This window comes from Poecilia reticulata, chromosome 7 (genome assembly GCF_904066995.2).
Source record: "Poecilia reticulata chromosome 7, P_reticulata-male-v2, whole genome shotgun sequence".
NCBI classification, from domain to species: domain Eukaryota; kingdom Metazoa; phylum Chordata; class Actinopteri; order Cyprinodontiformes; family Poeciliidae; genus Poecilia; species Poecilia reticulata.
The window spans coordinates 11,317,271-11,338,788 of NC_088836.1; the positions used below are offsets into that span (position 1 = coordinate 11,317,271).

A 21,518-nucleotide genomic window follows, 5' to 3' on the forward strand; every position below is an offset into this window, starting at 1 on the left:
CTCTAGAAAGCTTCGGCTAAATTCGGCAAAAACTCGAGTTTCCCCGGCAAATGCTAACTGGGTGGTCACGTGACAGAACTGTAGCATGACCTCAGCTTTCGGATAGACGGCAGCAGCAGATAAATCTATTTAAGAGCTGTATTATGTTATTTTGATTTTGTCAAATATTTTTTCTTAAGTTCTCATACTTTAATAAAGAACTAGGGTTGCAACTAAATAGAACAGAGTTGTATTTTTTCTGTTTTTATACACCTTCCCGAGTTAGCTTACCGAGGGTTAGCAAGTTAGCTAAAATCGACATGAATATAGACAACGTAAATCAGTCTGTTACAACTGGAGTGCCAGCTACGACCTCTTCAACTTCAAGTAACTGCATCGCAAATGACAATGCAACGACGAACGTCAGCAGCATCCCTTCAGTGACGAGTAATGGTAGCGTTTTGTAACTTCGGCTAATGTTTATGTTGTCTGTGCTGTGCTCGGTTTGTTTATCAGTCTGGATGTATTTGTGAAGTCATTTAGCATTGTAGAAACGTGCGTACAATGTATTCCAACAACTTCTATATTGAACTATATAGTATAGTACTACTAAATTGCTAACAATCATACTTCAACTTTGTACATACCAAATATTACAAGTGTTGTTAGTTGCACCGGAACTGTGGAAGGTAGTTTTGCGGCATAAAATGTATTTGAATCCAAGTTAACCTAAATTTACGTTATTTGGCAAGTAAAAAACATTGATGGATGCTAACCCTAAAGTTGCATTCGACCCATATCTTGACCAAAGGGACGTTTTTCTGCGTCAAATAATTCGAAATCTAAAATGCTCAGAATATCAACTTGAAGTAGAATATGTCTAATTAAAGTAAGGTAACAATTTTAAATCACAAAGGGATAATGAATTATCTAAATGGAAACTAAGATTTGTATATTAACATTCTAGAAATATGGGATTTGTAAAAACTTTTTTTTTATTTACTATTTTATGTACTTCACTTGGCTTGAAAATAAATTAATCAACGTATAGATTGGAGAAACTACACCATCCACTCGGATCATTTTGAAACTTTTGTTTTCCTTCTAGTTTTTAAGATAAGAAACTTTACATACCATACTTCGAGTTTATTACAAATTGAATAAGGGTTTAATAATAGAGTCTTTTATAGAATCTGAGAGTCTAGACTATTCCCACCAAGGTTTGAGCTATCTAAGTATTGTGGTTTTATAGTCAGAAAGCCAAAGTATCATTTCTGATTTGACAAGTTCCAAAAGAAATTCACAAAATGTCTTTTAGTATCAGTCTTTAGTGTAGAAAGATTCAGTTCAGCTTTGACCTTTCTAGCTATTGTAGTTTTTAAACTGGACACTAGAGGAAAGGGGAAAAAGTTAAACAACAAAATGGCAAGTTTCAAAAATATTTATTTTTCCTATTTTTCCATTGATTTTCAAGTTTCCTCTAGCTTCTTTAGCAAAAATAAAACTGAAATATTTTTTTTCAACTTTCTAACTTCCAGCTGGAGCTTCAGCTGCTGTGGCGACGCCGTCCGCAGACTCATCGGTCTCTAACGGGGTTTACCTTCCAAGCGGAATCACTAATGGAGACATAAGGCCTGCCGTCTCCACCACACCTCTGGCGGATTTCCTCATGCAGCTGGAGGATTACACTCCCACGGTAAAGACGGTCGACTTTTGTCGAGAACACACATCCTCTTAAAAGATTTGTGGGCTGATCATTGCCGAGTAGCAGCATGCAGTAATGGTTATTCATTCACAATCCCATCTGAGAAGATGCACCCTGTGATCCTTGTCATGTTTTTTTTACATAAGTTGAATTAATTCAGGGCTTGTGTAAATGCATTTGCTAAATTATCGTTTGTACATTTGGTTTTAGATTCCCGATGCAGTTACAGGATACTACCTCAACAGGGCAGGCTTTGAGGCTTCTGATCCGAGAATGTGAGTATAATACACTGGGATTACCTACAGGAATTTGGCTGCATCTGTTGTCACTCAGCTCTCAGTCTAAGGCCTGAGCACCATTATAAAAAAACAATTACTGCTGTTGTCAGCAGTACATTTGCTTGCTAAAGAAGTTGTATAAGTTGTCTGAGGTTCTTTGACACCACTCCTGTGAGGTTTTTAAACAATTGAAGTCAATGATTAGTGAAAAAAAACGACAACAAAAAAGCTGTTGTCAGCACAAAAGCGACAACAAAAAAGCCCGTAATGATTTTCTTTCATATCTTTGCAGAATCCGCCTGATCTCCCTTGCTTCTCAGAAGTTTATCTCAGACATTGCCAACGATGCACTGCAGTATTGCAAAATGAAGGGAACTGCTTCCGGAAGCTCCAGGAGTAAGACGAAGGTGAGGCTCGAAGTAGCACTTTGAAACTCAAGTTTTTCAGTGATACTGATGGAGGATGTTGATGGCTGTTTTGTGACTCCTTTTTTCCTCCTTTTCTGTCCTGTAGGATAAAAAGTACACACTGACAATGGAGGACCTGACACTTGCCCTCTCTGAATATGGCGTAAATGTCAAGAAACCTTATTACTTCACATAAAACTCATTACATAAACCTTTTTGATTGTTGGTAGCAATGGGTGTTCTGCTAGCCTCCTAGAATCTTCTGCCAGCTTTATTGACAAATGTCTCTCGACCATAGTTTGGTACAGCTTTGTAAAATCTTAAGCTTGTCAGTTTTTGTGAAGCTTTAGTTAAAAGTGTAGAATTTTGTTTTATGATGAAAATAAAAATATTTCCAAAAAAAATAAAACGTTTTTTTTGAATGGTGAAACTGTTTTCGAAGATCATATTTTGTGACATTGCCTACTGAGTGGTTGATTAGTGTTCATCTTCAACCAAATATGCATTTTGATGTAAACAGAGCAAAAGTTAAAAGCTTTGATGTTGACAATACATTTAGTGCTTCCTTATGTTATGATCATGTTTGTTTTTATCTAGCATCAGATGAAAATACATGTGTAAGAAGTTATCCTGAACAACCTCCTTTCTTGTGTGAAACTGCACTTATGAGGGAATATGTCTACTGCATCTGGTTTTCTTTTTAGAGATTTGTTTTCTGCTCTACACAAAAGTATAAGCCAATTTTTTCAGGTCATGTAAATACTATTGAATATTATGAAATGTAATTAATTTTAAATTAATGGAGTTTGAGTTTTATTTGGAAAGAGTGCTTTTAGATCTCCCAAAAACACAAAGCGCATTTGCCTTAAGTTTACTTTTGTTACCCTATGTAACCATCAGAGGGCACCCTAGTGCAAGCGCTCGCTTTCGCGCTTCTTTTGTGTCGCAGTATTTATACTGTCTCTCGTGAGCTGCCGTCTGTTTCATCTGCGCATGCGCTGTATACTTGGACCATTCAAATGATTCATTTGTGAACTTCATATATATTTTTTCATTTAATAAAGCAGGCAGAGCACAAAAAATGTCTGTTCAACCATCCAACCCCAACAACCCGATTGTCTTCTTCGACATCACCATAGGAGGACAGGTGAGTTTAAGTTCCCCGCTAACGTTGAGTCGACGTCACTGCTAGTCACCAGCCTCAACTTAACGTGACTTTCACAGGAAAATGTTGCTTTTTGAGCTGCTTAAATGCGTCCAATTTACTCCCAATTCAGTTTCTATGCGTATTTTGCAACAATTAGCAAGAGCCCGACATACTTTCTCTAACAGTTTCTCGTTTGCTGAGCAAAATGTAGCTGTGTAAAGCAGACAAAGTCAGCGCTATAGTTGTGTGTACATAGTTACACATGGAAAAAACGAAAGATTTGGAGGCGCTACTAACTTTTTCCTCAAAGGTAAAAGTGTTTCCAAGGTGTTAGATGAAAAGCCATACATGTGAGTCACAATACAGCACCCTAGCTAATAGCTTTCATTGCCCTGTTCTTCGTCACTGTCATCCCCTTTAATGCATGCATGAAGGTTTATTCAAATAAACAGGTAAGAAAAGATAAGTTACTACTAGAGTGAATATTATTAACTATCAGCTAGAGATTTACCAATCAAATCGGCCAGTGATTCTCTCTTATTGGTGATGGGCAGGTTAAACGATGAAACATTTACTTTTGTTTTTCCTTCAATGCATGCATCTAAATGGAAACCTCCCACAGTTTAGTTAGTATATGCACCAACTTACCACTTGTACCTTGATTCACTTTTGTTGCTTGGGAGATATTGTTTAATTCATAAATGAAGTTAATCTTGTAATTCCTTTGTTTCTGTTTTGAGAGATTCAAAATAACTACCTCTGTCCAAGAACAGTTTTGTTCTATAGTAATGGCTACACCACTTTAAAAATTGTATTTGACATGAACAGCCTTATAAGTTCAACTATAAAATAGTCACTTTGTGATTTTCACAGTTGCACAAAACTGAATTCTATCTCTTTTCATTTTTTTTAAAGTCAACTATTTTAATAAAACAAATTTCTGTAAAATCTGGCACTAACATCATTGTGCTCTAAACATATATATGAAAGGTTAGACTACGCATTAAAATATAGTGGAATATCGTAAAAATCCTTTTAATTTGATTTGATAATGAATTTATGGTATCAAGGGATTTTGCAAATTCCTATTTAGAGTTGAAGTATTTTGCTTGGCGAACTTTGGCTTCCAAGTTACTTTGACACTTGGGATATATAAGATGCATTGTGCAGCCGTATTGTGTGTCACAAAAGATATTTTAACCTTTGGTGACACTTTTAGAATCAGAAGGGCACAACAACACAACTTGCGCCCAAACTTACCTGGACGATTGCTGAGTCGTTTGAAAAGTCCAGACCTTTTTTCTTGTTGTTACCTTGTCGCTTTACATTTTGCACAGTATATTATCATAATACAGTGTGGGGTTAATAACTGGATGGACGCTGAAGGATAAAAGCAACACACACTAAAATAAAAAGATATTGGAGAATCTGTCACAGTTTATTGTAGACCATTTTCAAACTATCTAAATCTCATAAAGCACTGTGTTTTTTTCCCCTTATTAATTTTTGTTTATTTTGTCAGTAATGTTTGGTCCAAAATATAGTGTCTGTCAAAATGTAACTCCCCCCATTAAAACCCTTGGTATTTTAAAAATACATTTAATGTAGAATTTGTCTAGTATAAGTCAAATGAAAAGTACAAATCTATCAAGAGAAATGGATAAAAATATAAAATGTTGCCTGGGAATATAGGTGTGCACAGCCTGAAATTCTGACTTTGCATAATCACTTTTCCTTTTGATTACTTTTCCTTTTAATTATAATGTTTAACCTTTGGGCACACACCGAACATAAAGTATATCAAACCTGATCAACCAGAGAGGTGCAGCCTTTATGACACATCCCTCATCCCTACCGCTCTCTGTTCTGGTTGAGAGCGGTAGGGATGATACCGCTCTTAACTAGGAGCGGTATCATTCGGTCCTTGTGGCGACAAGGACATTTACGTTTCAGCATCGTAGCAATACTACATCTAAATGTACAGAAGAACGTCTTCATGTCTGAAAGCTTGCGTCTTTGGAATCGCCGAGCTGAAGTTCAGAACTAAAACTGACAGAGAATCATTAGGTTCACCTGAATGGAGATTTTGAGAACTTTCGCATGATAAAGGTAGTAGTAGGTATTTCCAAATTAAAATGTGGGACGTACAGCCTTTTACGACCAAATGAATACTGAAGTTGAATCAAAAGGTTGTGCACATTTTTGCAACCAATTTGTTGCCACTTTTTCCTATACATTTATGCGCCAACATAAAAACATGAGCCGCTATTTGATGTAATATTGCTGTTGTGGCCAATAACCAGTATTTACCGTTATTACATATATTTTACTACCCATTTGACACCTGGAAAAAAACAATCACGCCGCTAACATCATCACTGCTGCAGTTAAACTCCCCACAATTCAACGCTGCATCACTGTCACATGACCAACCTCCAGCCTTTCCCTCCAAAGACAAATTGCAAGAACATGAAAAAAATGTAGCTTATTGACCCAGTTTTATTTATTGAACCAATACCTGCAAGCAAACAAATGACTAAATGATATTGTCCGATACTATTGTTAAAGCAGATATGTTGTTGATCCCTAATTTTCTATTTTTAGTTTTTATCTTTTCTGTCTGAGTTGTTTTGCAGTTGAATTATACAGGATACATCTTGCATTAAAGGTACAAAAAATTCTAAAATTCCTCATGCTCATGTTTTGCATCGCAAAACCTAATCTGTTAACAGGGGAGTGTAGTGTACACTTCTGACATCTCCTTCTAAAATATAAATGGCATGCTATGGTAAATATAACAGAAAGAGGCAATATTTCTGAATATTTTTGTATTTTTTGACAAACATGCATCAGTGAAGTCCACAAAGTTAAAATAAAAGAAGATAAAGTGATCTACTACATTTTGTAGTCATTGCAAACAGTTGCAACATTTTGCTGCGAAGATCAACTTCAGAATCCTGGATCAAAACGGCACCAGCATCAGTAGGCCCACTGTCAAAAGTTAACAGTTCATTTAAAGCCACAGTTAATCACCTCTTGGCTTCTGGAGAGGACGATCTGTGATGATCCGTTTCCGAGTCTGGCTTTAGTAACATTCAGCCACGAGCAGGACGAAGCAACAACCACAGATTCAGATCACTGATCCATTCATCAGGACTTTCATTTAGTCTGCATTGCTGTGTCTTTGGGCGATTTTATTTCTTTTTTCTACACATGAAATGAGCTGCTCTTCTTTTCACATGATGGATTAAACACAGAAGTAGGCGGCAGAGATCGTCGTATGTCTTTGCTCAAGTGCCAGTAAACCTGCCACAAGCACACATTCTCTGGTAGACTGCTGCAAGGCCCTTTTGTGTGGCTCTTTGCCCAGAACACCAAACCCACCAGGAGGCTGTTGGAGCTCTCCAACCACAGAAGGTTTACTCCGAGGTGTGCGGGTACTCCAACTCCGCAGATCAGGCAAGAGACAGACATCACAAGATACGGCATCCAGAACAATATAAAGCCAAGTGTTATGCTGAACCACAGAGGAGGCCTCGTCAGGCTGTTCTCCTCCAGTCTGGTTTTTGTTTCTGGGTTGGGATTCCAGGTTGAAGTGAGGAGCAGTTCGCTCCTTGTGTTCTGCTGCTGCTCCTGAGCTTCAAGCATCCTGTCGACTTCTCTCACCCACTGGGGAATTCTGGACCAAAATGGCACCAGCGTCAGTAGGCACGCCATGAAAAGTCCAAAAACAAAGGCTGTGATCACTGTTGACTCTGAAACTTTACAGAGAAGCATGTTTATCTCTCCCGAAGAATCCAGTTCTACCAGTCCGGTGTAATTGGAGTGAATTGAGTAATGAATAGCAACCGCCCAAACCACCAGGGTCAAGGTAACATTTCTAAATATTTTCAACGACACTGAGACATTGCTCATGAAGATGTCATCTAAGCAGTAGTCAGTAAAGCCCAGGATCAACATAGGGAGTGGCAGAGCTCCGTATGTTGTTGAGGCCGTAGCCAACAGGAAGCAAGTTGATGCCAACGACTTCTCTGGGCCGAGAAACCAGGCGGCTCCCATCAACACTGTAAGAAGAAAATCAGCCAGCAAGACGGACAGGCTGCAGACGCTTAGAAAGTACATGTACTTTTTCGGGCTGCATGAGTAAAACACGGCAGTTTCCAGTACAAACTTGATGAGCAAAATCAAAAAGTACTCCTTGGTGACATCTGTGTATTGGGTGGACACCTCGTCCCACTGCTCGATGATAGCAAACATTTTCGCAGTTCGACTGTTCTCCAAAGACGAGGAAGACTCTGGATGCATTTATGTGAAGAGTTTGGAGTAAAGGTCCCCCAAGAAAATCTGCAGAGGACAAAACAGAATCCTTAGACGCATTTCTCATGAATTGAAAACTTCTTAAAATACTGTTTAGTTGGAGGTACTTTATTCTTTGTCATAGTCAGCAAGGACAGTCTAACGGAGATCATAAGCAACAAAAACTGATCATTTATAAACAGTAGAGATTCAAAGATCTGTCTTTTTATTACCGATCCAGCGTTTTTATTCTCAGAATTTCTACAGATTCTCTGCGTGAACTTTTTATTTGATTTGTTTTATTAATCTCAAAAACAGGCAATTATTTTGATGCCTTGAGTGTGAATTGTCTTTAATGCAGTAATTGAATTCCTCATTATCTGTTATTGATTGGTATCTTTCACTTTTTAATTTATCAATATTCTAAATGACTAGTTTTTCTGTCTGTTTGCATGATTGTACACTTTGATAATTTCTTTCCGTTTCTCTTGTGGTTAAATGTCTGTTTTTAATCTCTCTAAAGCACTTTGTGTTACACAACACAACAGCATTATTCTCTGCAAGCTTTTTATCGCTAGAGAGCCTCAGTGTATTTCTTTGCTAAGCCCAAGAATTTCCCCTATTTGACTTTTAAGATTCATTTTTAAGCAGTATCCTTTACAATTTGATGATCAGTAATCAGTATTTACAGGATGATTAATCTGATACCTTATTATATATTAAATACTTTTTCAGTAATTTATAGAAAGTGTTGCAGCTGCCCAGAGGAAATCTTGATTTTGACCAACAGGCATCTAAACTGATTTTTTACTTTTCACGTTTCAAATATAAGAGGTCTCTTTTGGCCCTAAATTATCAGATAAATTTGTCATTTGTAGTCTGTGGTCCTTGGATTGCTGCTTGTTGGGCGTTCCTCACCACCACCTTTTAAGACAGGTTATGGTCCATGATTAACTATTGCAACATTCTTGTGGTATACTTGACCTGCTGACACCAGAAATTGGTGTAAAACCAACTTGCGCTCTGAGATTGGCCTCTGACTTTTAACTTTGTTGCTTGCATACACTTAGAGCAAAATCTTATAAAAAACGGTTTTAATCATCTCAAAATTTAGGCAGTAAAATGATTTTGGTATGCCTAAATCTTCCACCAGTATAGGTATTCAATTTTATTTAGTTGCCTCTTAAGATTGTATTTTCATTGCTTTTTTTCACTGACATTTTTTTGTTTTGAGAGTTATGTGCATATCATGCAGGTTGGCAGGCAGTCATATCTGAAGGAATTTATTGCTCGTCATTCAGCTGTTCTCAGTTCGTTGAAGAAAAGAGACTGCCGGTGTGTTTTGTAACTAATTGCTTAGGGAATTAAAAAGCACATCTTCACCGACTCCTTCAACAAAATGTCTATTTGATATCGTTTGCTATGAAACGTTATTGCCAGGAACCATTGTGATTGTTGCTGTCAATGGTTAGTTTTCTAAAATTACTCAGTTAATCCCTTCATCTATTTGTACCAACAAATTGCCCTGTTGTGCCTTCTTGTTTCTGTAACTGAAATATAACAGCCAGAAAAATAGATTACTAGCTAATACTCTTCATAATGCCATACTAAACATTTTTGTAATTGAGACATAGCAGAAAGGAAAATTCTTTACCTGATGCACATATCTTATTGCTACACTCAAAAATTATATATACTGCTTTACATTTTACCAACCAAAAACACATGTCTATGTGTCTTTCAAACAAATACTTAGAAAGACAAATCTTTTAAAAGGCATAATGCATGTAAAATACGTTCAGTGTTCATGAGCTGTTAACTTTTTCCTAACTGCCTGAATTCTTGGCAGTTAGAAAAAAGTTACCAGAGAAAAATTACGTTTGATAGTAATATAGTTTGCTGCTAACAGTGCTCACTCAATCATGTTTGTGCAAATACAATATGACAAAGACCGCTTGTAATGTGTGTCACACCCTGATCAAACTTTAAAGCTCCCAAATTTTAGCTATGGTTAGCATGAAATTAGTCATAAATTTGGCTAACCATGAACTCAACTACCAGCTCATTGATGTGACTTATTTCCACTATAAACTAGGGCTGAAACGATTCTTCGAGTGATTCGAGTACCTCGATTATTAAAATTCTTCGAGGAAAATATACCTGCCTCAAAGCCTCGTTAAATTATGTTTTATTATTATTTAGCGCACCGTGTTCCGGCCGGGTCGTTATTTGCGTTCCGCCGCGCTCTCACTTCCGCCTGTGTTAGATAACTGTTAGCAGCACAATGTCCAGTTTTCAAGTTGGGCCTGGGAGGATTTTACTGATTCATGATGATGTCCGGGTTTCTGTCGTTTTTCGGGGAACCAATACACATCCTTAAAATGACGGGAGCGACGCTTGGAGTACGTACGGCAGCTTTTCTCCTCCCGGAGCTGCTGGTTCAGAGCGAACGGCGGGATCATTTATATAGGCGAGCGGATAGACTGAACACTGCGGGCTGCTTTGCTTTAGATGCGTAGCTTTACTGGAAATACCGGGAAAATAAATTTCATATCATCCCGGTCGCAACAAATGGGTGGCGAAGAGCATACCTGGGAGATGCGTTTCTGTGTGTGACGAATGCAGGCCGTGTCAAATCCCGTCGCTAACATGAACACAAACGCTATAAATGGCCCGGCATCTTCTGTCATCTATTAAACTGACAGAAGGTGAATACATAAACCAAAAGTTGGAGAATAGACATTTTTTTTATAATGGCCTCCTCACAAATAGGCAGGCTATTTGTGAGGCTGCCTCTTTATTATTACATTGAATATAATTTCAGTTTTTTGTATAACTTTTCTTCAGATTAACTTAAAGTGAGCTATTATTGTTACAAGTTAATTTTCTAAACTACAGAAAAGTAATTGTTGGGGAAGCTTAAATGTGGAAAAATTGGACTGATATTGATATACGATAGTAATACTGCTGTTATGTTAGATTTACCAATGTTTGATCTTTTTTTTATCCGATTACCCGATTAATCATAAGAATCATCGATAGATTACTCAATTACTAAACTATTTGTTTACAACAGCCCTACTATAAACTAATTAACAGTATTTGACCAAATGGCTTCACAGTTGTCAAAAGTAAAAGTTTTCTTCTGTAAATGATCATGTAGCACTTGCAGCTCTAAATTATATTTATTTAATTTTGGATTGTAAAGGTTGCAGACCTCTGCTTTAGGCTATAAAGACATACTATGATTGTAAAGGTTTTAAAACATTATTAGATTCAACTTGCTGTGAGTAGCAGAAATCCTACATCTCCTCCTCTGTTAGAAAATATTTGCTCTGTAAATAAACATCCTGGCTGATTTCAAGCTGTTAAAAGATTTTCATGTTTTTTTTTTTAATTATTTAAACCTGTCTATACTGGAAACTGGCTGAGACATTTTTTTTTATTTTTTAAATGAAGCAGACTTCTTTTGTTTTACGCATGCAAAATGCCCTTCAGTGTCCCTTGCCATCAGGTCTACTACATTTGAAGCGTTTGTACTTTTCCCTGTTGCAGCTGTGTGGATACAATCTTTCAATTCTTTAACACCAGTATCATACTTGTCTTGTACACACATTAAATTTTAACTTTTGCCTCTCATAGAGCAAATACTCAATACGCTTTATGAAAGACAATAAATGTCAAAGTAAAGTTAAATGGTGAGTACCTCTCTGCCTGGTGTTATTTTTTCTTTAGCTCAGTAAGCCCGTCCAGCAGGATGCTGTTGATGTTGTTCCTCTGTGAATATTGTCGATTGGAGTAACTCCCTTTTAAACTGCGCCTTCTGTGGCTCCACCTTTTCATTTTTGCTGCAAATGATCCCGGGCGACACACCTTTCAGGTTTTCAAGGAAGCCTGCCTTTTAAGTTTGCTTTAGGTAGCTCCTCTATTACTATGATTGTTTTTTTTTTTGTTTTGTTTTGTTTTTTTTCTGTAGTTTGTAGCTCATGTTATCTAAAATAATTGCCTGGCTGAAGTCAGTCACTCCCTGTGTGCACATTTAATTTGCACAATTACTTTATTGTTACAACATAATTCCTAGAAAAGGAGACCGGTTTTGAATATTGGAAGCCTGCGGTTGCTTCTCTGAAATATTGTCCCAACTGTTTTGGCTTAAGTTGTTTTTGCTCTGTATGTCTTGTTTGCTCTCTGTGGGAATCTTCCTGTTTTGCTTTGAGCATTGTTAATTAGGGACCCAACTGTGGCAGGATTCCTGGAGTTTGAGTTCTGCAGCATGATAGGTGAAACCCTTGTTCTCCCTTCTGTACAGCACACCTGCTGCCTCTTCTCAAATTCATCCTTTCCTTTTTATCCTACTTCCAGGAAGAGAGAGAACAGCTTGAAACTCTTATGGTCGTCAAGAGATCTGCTTTCTGTAAAGCGAAAAACAGTGTCATGTAAGGTGAATAAGTCCTACCTTCTGCGGACGTCGGACCGCGGTCAGAAAAATCCTCCCTCGGGTCAGGAGCGCAGTGTTTGACATTTGTTTCGTCTCGGCATCCTTATCTGCTTTATGTGTTTGCCTTTGAGTCTTTGAGTGCTTTGTGCAGTCTAAACAGCAGGGGTAGGAAATCCAATAGCTTTTTTGTCTTACTGTGATTTATTTGCATTTAGGGGAGAGAGGGTTGTCACTGATGTCAGGACAAATCTCTTTTTGTGTGCTCGTACGTCTGTGTGAATTCATTTATACACACAGACACACACATTTTATTGGATGTCATGGCTGTCCTGCATTGTCCAATTTCCTGGGGAAGAGAACTAAGCTGACTCATACATTTGCTTTTATTGTACACACGTACAAGAAAGCAAAACAAATATATTCTTTTATGTTTTAAAGCTTAACGTAAAGCCTAACGTGTTCTTTATGTTATTAGTTATGACTTGTAAATTATATCAGAACTGATCAGTTCTCCTACATGTTATGTTAATTGAAGTGGCCAGTTTCTGTAACTAGTTCTTATATTTTAACGCTTAGTGTAAGACAAACAAATCTGGTAGAAGGTCAAAATAAAAAAATGTCCAATACGCTCGATGTTTAAGTGTGCACATCAAAGTATTTTGTTGAATTTCTGATTGAAATTCAGCATTTGAATCAGAAGGAAGTAGTTCCATCTCTCACGTCTTCACAGGGTAATATTTTCCCCTTCTTCTTTGAAGAAGTTTTACAAATCTATCACAATTTCAAGATGTTTCTTGTCCACAGCTCTTTTTTTCAGGTGAATCCAGTTTGTTGGTTTTAATTCTAGACTCTGAATCACTATGAAGCTCAGAAATGAAGTCCTTTCTTATCTGTAGCTTTCTAACAGACATCTGAAAGTTTTGGCTCTAACCAGATGTTAGTGATTGTTTGTACCTCCACAAAAATCTGGAAGAAAAAAAGTAATCCCAGATCATGACACCACAACCATACTGCACTTATGGGTCTCTATTGGTAATTTATAGTGTAGTTTCTGTGTTCAACGTACTTTTTGGAATTGTGGAGAAAAGTTAAATTTTAGACTATAATACATTTAAACAAGGCTTTGAAAGATTTAACCAGACTTGGATATTTTCTTTACATGAAGATGCTTCTGTTTGGCCACTTCTAAGTCCTAACAAGTGGAGAAAATGGGATATTACAGTCATCTTTCGAACTCCTGTTCAGTCACAGTGGGGGGGATATAATAATTTTTGAATGGAGGCGTCCCTAATTTTCATTGAAGGCTCACCTCAAATGTAAGATACCCAGAAAATCACACTGTTTGATTTTTAAACAGTTAATTTTCAATTTACTGTAATAAGTATACTTGGCAGGGCAGAAAAATATTGCGTTTTGTTTGATGCTGAAACCTTCGTTTAAAATTACAGATGTTTCTTGATGACCAGGTTTGCACACACTGCAGCAGGGATTTTGGTTCACTCCATCACACAGACCTTCTCCAGATCTTTGCGATTTCGGAGCTCTGGCTAGCAGCAGTTTCAGCTCCCTCCAAATATGCTCTATTGGGTTCAGGCCTGGAGACGGGCTCGGCTGCTCCAGGAACTCAAAGTGCTTCTTAGAAAGCCACTCCTTAGTTCCCCTGCCTGTGGGGTTCAGGCAAATAGTCATGCTGAATGACCCAGCAACAACTCTTCCTCAATGCTCTTACTGAGAGAAGGAGGTTTGTTGTGCCACAATAAATTTACTGTGGATATTAATAACTATTATGTGCCAAAGTCAATTGTTAACCGAGTTAGTAATTCGGAGAATTGATTAGTAGGTCAGGGCACAACCCGATTATTAGCCAGATAGCTCTGTCCCTGACAATTATTGTTAAGGATTTCCCGACGGTTGAGGTGTGGTATTGTAAAACAATACATAAAGGAGTGACCCATTGGAGTTGTATATGTCTGTAATAAGTCCAGCACACACATACAAAGAAAAAAGCAAACGTTCGCTCTCAGTCTTGCAGTCGAGGTGAGCGTTCGCCGGGAGCAGCAACTCCTATGTTGTCTTCTCAGGCCAGTGGAGGAGCAACCCCTTTGTCAACATTATCAGAAACTTCTTGGGAATCTGCAACTCGTTCCGATCCTTTCTTTCAATAGGTGAAACAAGCCAAGTTCAGAGTTATGTACTATTCCATTTATTTACTGGATACACAAGCAGCCAAATAATGAATTTTGGATCCAGGGTTTCTCCAAAGACACAGTCTTCTACCTGAACAACGAGGTCAAGGTATCGCGTGCGTTTCCCTCCCAGTGCCACCTAGTGGTACGGGAAAATAACTACATTTTTCTGCGAACCAAAGATCTATGACGTCATCAGGATGCTAGCTCTGATACCAACATTGGGTATCTGATACCATGTGCGTGTATTTGTGTTCATAAAAATTCTCCGATACTACAGAGCCCGATACCAGCGTGATGTTAGTTTCCTTTCCCTCTAACAAACAGTATTACTGGTTCTTTGTGCTTTAACCCAGGCAGTGGCGATGATGCTCTATAAGCTGAATGCCAGCCACAATAAATGAAAAACACAACAGTGTCAGCCTAGCAGATCAAACCATTTAATGGCAGCAAACCCCCTGCTCTCTTCTCACTACAGCTCCTCTCCTGCAGTAGAGCCTGCTGTGAATGTGTGGGCTAGTTGGCCAGTGATGATGGTTTTCCTGTTTAGTTTCTAGTTCCTAGTTTCTATCTAGGACTAAGGCCTCCATATGCAGGTTGTTCTCTACCCCTACACCACTTATAGCACCTCTCTCAGATGTTTTTCTCTGTTGGTTTTTATCAGTTTAGAGAAGCATTCACAATGTTCCTGTTGTGCAATATTGTATCTAATTGTTGATACCTGTGTTCATTGTACCATGGTGAAGGGATATTTTCTGCTCCTTTTTTTCCTACTGATAACATTGTGTAGCGAGATTACTTTGATCCTTTGTAACTACTCTAAAACCGTGACTTTAAAAAAAGGCTGTAAATATTTGGAAAAACCTGCTTGGTAACTGAACTTAATCAGATTAACTATAATAGATGTTGGGAGTGTACCAAGAAAAATATAAAAACTGAAATTAAATCAAAAGCTGCTTTAATCAAGACTTGCAGAGTTTAATGGCTGCCCATTTGCACCCAGGCTGGGTTATACCTGCGTTTTTGACAGTTTCAGTTGACCTGTACAAGATGAAGGGGGCATATCTACACTTTGGAGATCCACTGAAACTCAATGCCACGGCTTTATTTGCTGTCTCATCCTTTCACTCAACATTATCTCAACTGTGCGGCAGGATGTCGGCCGGATGAAGATTGAGCTGTTTGCTGATGTGGTTCCAAAGACTGCTGAGAACTTTCGGTAAGGAACAAGCTGGCATCACGGCATCCCTTTAATTCATGGCTTGTGGTTTGGGTGTATACAGCACATGTGAACAAAACTCAAGGCAGCGGATTTTAAACCTGTTGCTAATGTTTTCATCCCTTCCTCACAGACAGTTCTGCACTGGAGAGTTTAGGTAAGGCAGCTTCACGCACAACACAACACCACATTCACGTGGTTCTGCACGCATTCATTGGCAACTCTGAAAGTAAATGATATGAGAAGCCTTCCACTCCCTGAAGCATTTAGCAACTCAACACGTTTATTTTTGATGCCGGAAAAAAAGCATTTTCTACTTTCTTCTTTCATCATCCTCAAAAAAACAGTTGGTTAGTTAATAGTATTAGTACATTTGTAGTTAATTTGGCATTTGGCTTCATGTAATACAAAAGGCAATACAGAAATGAAGAACCTCTCACCAAATGAATCCTGTTCAACAAACAGTGCTTCATCAGATGGTGCTTATTTAATAATCTGATTATGTTCAAAAGTTGTGTCTTGAGGTTATTGAAGTTTAATTTAACTGCTTTAATTTACCCTTTTTTTTCCCCAACGTTGTACATCACAAGAACGTTCCTAAGACACAATACAAAAACTCCTAACAAAAAGATCCGCAGTGTAAGCACTGCGGATCTTGTGAAGTGTGAAGTAAGGAGTGTCTGATTCAAGCTAGTGATCCTGTGACGCAATCAAGTATTTTCATTTCCATCAAAACATTCAGTTCTACCAGCTCAACATAAAGAGACCACAGTGGAATAAATATTATCAGCTCCATAATAATTCAGTGTACCTGAGTTTGTTTTTGACTAAAAAGATGCTGGATGTTTTAGGTAATATAATTTTTAAAATGAAAGAAAAAGAATAAGAAAAAAGCACGGCTAATTCTAAAAGCAACTTTGTGTGGTAGCTCATGTTTTCCATTTAAGGAGATACGAGCTTGTCATTAAAATATTCTAAAACATTACAAAAGGTGTTCGTCTGCATCGGCTCCGTTTGCCGGAGGGCCAGATTTGCGGAGTTGCACATTATTCAAACAGCCGCAAATGGCACTGAAACCATATTTTGGACCACCCTGGATGAATTTTTTTAAATTACATTTCTTCCTCCATCTTTTGTGCTGCAGGAAGGATGGCGTTCCAATTGGTTTCAAAGGCTGTACTTTCCACAGGTATGTAACAGAGCCAAATGATTGCTGGTTAAACTATACTGAAACAGAAGAAAGAGACCACACCATAGGCTTATGCACCCAGGTCTTACTGTGTTCAAAATGGTTCTTGTGCTTTTTTTTTTTTTTATGTATTCATTGGGGGTCTAAACTGTCTTACAAAGTGAAATTTGAGTCCAAAGAATATTAAATTTAAATCTTTTTGGTTTATATTTCACATTCACCCCGGATCTACAATCATAGTCATTGCTTTTCTGACTAAAGGCTCTTTGAATCAAACAGCTCAACCTAGTTCACCTTTTTGGTACACATTTTTCTCTGTTTACCTCCAGGGTGATCAAAGACTTCATGATTCAAGGTGGAGACTTTGTAAATGTAAGTACGTGCACACACTTCCTATTTTCTGGTTCAAAATCCTGGCATTTTGTGTGGAAGGTTTTAATTAAGGCGTAAGTAAGCTCGGGTTTTTATCTTTTTTGTTGTTTTCTTTTCCACTGTGCTCATTACTAGAGTATTGATGTTCAGTATAAAACCTATTATTACTTTGACCATGTCGAGATGGGATTTCCTTTAGTAATACCCCAACTTTGTGTATACTCCACTGGAAAAACTGTTATGTATGTAATATAGAATGTCTTTAAATTGACCTACGTTCACTGAGTTTCTGTTGAATCCTTTTTAGCCTATGTGTACTAAGCTTAACTTACTAAATTGAAAAATTTTAAAATTGAAATTCATCGGTAACATCACTTTTCTCAAGGTTGAGAAAACTCAAAAAATTTACAATTCTTTTTTTTTGGTATTACAGAATCAAAATATCAAGAACTACTCCCATTTTATATTCTCTCTGTTAGAACATTTGCTAAAATATCACATTTTGCTACCGAAAAGCACTCATTTAGACTCGGTATCTATTACAACTTCATTAATAAAGATTGCTCTTAGGACAGAAAAAGGACAGTTCGGTTTGCGCTGGATAAAGCAATTTTGTCTCCCTCTTGTGGTTATGAAGTGAATTACACTTTTTATCTAGACGGACTTCTAAAATAGTTCCTGTTTGTCTTTTGCTAAAGGGGGATGGTACTGGTATCTGCAGCATCTACAGGGGTCCATTTGCAGATGAAAACTTCAAAATGAAGCATTCTGCTCCTGGACTTCTATCCATGGTATGTGTGTTGGTGAATGCTGTTCAACTATTATTCCGTCCTCTGCAGAAAGAAAGGCTAATTTGACGCATTTAAGCGAGGTAATGCTACCAAATGTTTCTGTTCAAATTATTTCTAATTCAGGCAAACAGCGGACCGGGGACAAATGGTTGCCAGTTTTTCATTACCTGCACTAAATGTGACTGGTTAGATGGGAAGCACGTTGTTTTTGGTGAGTCAGTTTACAAAATGTACTTATTTAGACTGATGCACTCATCATTTTTTTACACAAACATAATTCCAGTCAGGCTTACACCAGATTCTTGATTGTTTTAGGAAAAGTGGTGGATGGTCTTCTGATCATGAGGAAAATTGAGGTAAAACTTCACAAAATACTTACTAATTTTTGTATCTCTTGTCTTTCATCCTTTTAAATTATGGATTTCATAGGTAAATATGCAAGGTTTCTGGCCAGAAAGAGCTGTTTTGTGTATAAGTGAGCATACCAATGGATCTGCATGATCAATAACACTGTTTGCACTACATCATTTTATCACAGAAAAAAAGAGCTAAAATTAATAATTTTTCTTTTAAGATATGTCACAATAGAATCATCGAGCAATTTAAAAATGCACACAAAAAAACAGAAAACAAAACCAGACCTGAGTACACATCTGTTGTTTCTGAAGTATATTATGCTTACAATAAATTTCCTCACTAGTGTTCCACTGACAAAGAGAGATGAAAGACGATATTTTACCCGAGCAGAACCACCTACAGCAGATCTGCTGGAAAACTTTCAGTTTCATGTTTTCTTCACATAATCGGAGGAGGTGCCAGGTCATTCAGTTATTCAAATATAACGTTCAAGTAATAATGTATTAATTTCACCAAACCCATGAATTTAGGTTGACATAAAATGAAAAGATGATATCATACATTCTCAGTTATAACAAGACTCCAAAGAATTATTTACTTGGTCAACTTGAGATCTGATAAATGTGAAAATATTTTTGAATTTAGAAACAACAAACATGCAGCTGGTAAACTATTTGCCTTCGAATTCTTGAAATTCGTCTTGGGTGGATTAGAAATCATTTTCATCACTTTCATGGTAATTCTCTTTTACTTCCATTTTAGTGATGTTTATTTATTTATTTTTTTTATTTGTGACTTTGAATGATTCTAGACCAGAAGCTGTTTTAGCAGAAAATATATACTTTATTCTGACTATTTAAAGACAAATATGGATATGCGGAGCGTAAAATAGTGAACTGTAGAAATGAGGTGTTGGATTCATTGAAACGTTCAAAAACGTTCCTTCTGTCCCGGACGAATTTTCGTTGATTCTGAGGCACAAACTCTTCACCGATTATTAACGCTGATTGTTGCTTGGTAGATTTAGTTTTAATTCTGAGCTTGTTGTTCTCCCCTCAAACAGAACGTCCCCACTGGACCCAACAACAAACCAAAACTGCCCATCCTCATCGCTCAGTGTGGAGAAATGTGATGTTTAATTTTAAAATACATTTCATGAGACCCAATGTGCTTTTCTTTTTCTTTTTCTTTTTTACACAAAAAATGCAATAAATTGTACTTTTCTAATTTAGATGTTCTGTCTGGTTTATTTTCTTTTTTCCACATCTTTAGACCAAATAACACTTAAACCAACATACAGTAGTTTCAGTTTGAAGTATGTAATGCTCATAAGTAGCTTTAGACAATATTAAAATAAAGCGCATGCAAAACAAGTGGGGCTAAGAATGTGTTGTCAAGCAATAAATACTCAGCTTTTTCTTTCACGTCTCCAATTCATCGGAATATAAAATCTTCCCCGGGTGGATTATGAACTTGAACTCTGTGTTTGGGCGATATGTATCTGCATGGAAACACACAGAGGTGTAAAGTTGTACTCTGAGGAGATGCGGAGATTAATGTCAATCTTATCCATGGAGCAAATTAGAGCACTCTCTCCTGTGCCAAGCAATCCTCTGCTGAACTTATGGCTACCCCTTCTATCCCAGCCAAATCCAAGCTCCAAGCCCCCCTCCCCCATACTCCCCTTGAACATCATTCTCTTGGCACAAAAGGATCCTTTCAGATGGAGACTCTCTTCTTATGGAGGCAGGAAGAGGGTTTTCTTCTTCTTCTTTTTTTTTTTTTGGAAAGGAGATTTTCTCCATGGGGAGGCTTTCTGAGGCTCATTTTTGTGTGTGGGAGAGCGGAGCTCTGCAGTTAACAGCAGAGCTTCACACGTCGGCCTTTGCTTGTAAATGGTGCCAGTGGAGCTTTAATTACCATGACAATGTTTGTGAAGGGGCGGGAGGGAAAGCGGGTACTATTGGCTGTTCACTCTTTGCTAGAGAAAAGGGAAGTTTTCTCAACTCGCACAAGATGGCTGACTTTTATCAATTATACTGACTGTTTCGAGTGGAAAAAATTAAGTCATGTGGCTTTCTACCAACACCGGCTTATGTCAGCTTTTGTTTACTTTTGCAATGCCTTTCTCTTATGATAGATGCTCCATTTCTCTGTTAGGAACTTCATTGGTGTCAAAGACTTCACTACCACAGATTTAAGAAAGCACAACACACATTAGAAGCGGCGTACAAAAATTCAGCCTAGGCTGATTATGTTCTGCAGACTAAATTTATAGATTGAAAATCTTGAGCAACACCAGTCTGTTAATGAATGAATGTATGTGGCTACCGGTGTCGTGCAAGAGTATTCACAACCCTTTGACCTTTTACACATTTTGTCATGTTACAAGCACTTCAATGTACTTTATGTGGAAGCCACACACAAAGTAGCACACATTGGTAAACTCTTTAATTTGCAAAGTGTCTACAATTCTTTAGAGAGAAATCAGAGATGTCTGCAGACACAGCAGTCTGTCCGTTTTTACTCGCATGCTCCAAAATGTAACCTAGTGCAACCAACTGCTTTTAGAGATCATTTAATTTGAAATTGTACTCCAAATATGAGTCAGTTTAATTCTAGCTTGTCCTGTTAAGGCTTAAATTTTTTTAAGAGAACATCGGAGATTAAACATTAACATGAAGACCAAGGGATACACTATAAAGGCTAGGAGATAAAAAGTGGTGGAGAAGTTGAAGCAGAATTCTGAGGGAAAATAAAATCCTATGTTTTGAACATCTCAAACTGTTTCCATTCACCTTACCTGGCTGGCCAAGAAGGCCACAGTTAGTCTGCAATCTGCAGTTATCCACAGCTCATGTGAGAAGAATCTGTCCCCAGAACAATAACAAATAGTGCATTCCACAAATCTGGCCTTTACAGAAGAGTGTAAAAACAAATTAGGTTGTTGAAAGAAATATTTAAGAACTCCTGCTAGCAATTTGTGTCAGTCTACCACATAAAATCCGTGTCAAATACATTTATGTTTCTGGTAATGTGACAAAATGTAAACTTCAAGGGTTGTGATATATTTGATAGTTTGTGTGTACTAAGTTTAAGTCATTTAGCTGTATGGTGGTTAGATGCTTCATAATGCTACACAGCTGTTAATTTT

The 21,518-nt window shown here is 37.5% G+C and overlaps 3 protein-coding genes across 6 annotated transcripts; 2 read left to right on the forward strand and 1 right to left on the reverse strand.

Moving 5' to 3' along the window:
• Nucleotides 1-44: 44 nt before the first annotated feature.
• taf10 (TAF10 RNA polymerase II, TATA box binding protein (TBP)-associated factor) lies at nucleotides 45-2,799 on the forward strand. Of its 2 annotated transcripts, none has more exons than XM_008413490.3 (5): nucleotides 45-432; nucleotides 1,518-1,675; nucleotides 1,895-1,959; nucleotides 2,255-2,369; nucleotides 2,476-2,799. In XM_008413490.3, exons 1-5 carry the CDS (start codon nucleotides 300-302, stop codon nucleotides 2,563-2,565), a joined length of 561 nt encoding a protein of 186 aa, XP_008411712.1. In that variant the 5' UTR covers nucleotides 45-299; the 3' UTR covers nucleotides 2,566-2,799. The 2 variants fall into 2 exon arrangements, with proteins under 2 accessions (XP_008411712.1, XP_008411713.1); XM_008413491.3 differs by having other exon boundaries at nucleotides 45-426.
• Nucleotides 2,800-3,113: 314 nt separating this feature from the next.
• Nucleotides 3,114-19,595, forward strand: ppih (peptidylprolyl isomerase H (cyclophilin H)). The gene is made up of 9 exons (XM_008413489.3): nucleotides 3,114-3,516; nucleotides 15,591-15,655; nucleotides 15,789-15,812; nucleotides 16,800-16,844; nucleotides 17,174-17,216; nucleotides 17,915-18,007; nucleotides 18,131-18,218; nucleotides 18,323-18,363; nucleotides 19,428-19,595. The coding sequence occupies exons 1-9, from the start codon at nucleotides 3,451-3,453 to the stop codon at nucleotides 19,494-19,496; spliced, it is 534 nt and encodes a 177-aa protein (XP_008411711.1). The 5' UTR covers nucleotides 3,114-3,450; the 3' UTR covers nucleotides 19,497-19,595.
• Nucleotides 5,998-12,756, reverse strand: si:dkeyp-100a1.6 (uncharacterized). 3 transcript variants are annotated; one of them, XM_008413487.3, is made up of 2 exons: nucleotides 12,269-12,756; nucleotides 5,998-7,860 (listed from the first exon to the last, which is right to left on the reverse strand). In XM_008413487.3, exon 2 carries the CDS (start codon nucleotides 7,819-7,821, stop codon nucleotides 6,724-6,726), a length of 1,098 nt encoding a protein of 365 aa, XP_008411709.2. In that variant the 5' UTR covers nucleotides 7,822-7,860; nucleotides 12,269-12,756; the 3' UTR covers nucleotides 5,998-6,723. The 3 variants fall into 3 exon arrangements, with proteins under 3 accessions (XP_008411709.2, XP_008411707.2, XP_008411708.2); XM_008413485.3 differs by lacking the exon at nucleotides 12,269-12,756 and adding an exon at nucleotides 11,519-11,852; XM_008413486.3 differs by lacking the exon at nucleotides 12,269-12,756 and adding an exon at nucleotides 10,404-11,505.
• Nucleotides 19,596-21,518: the final 1,923 nt, after the last annotated feature.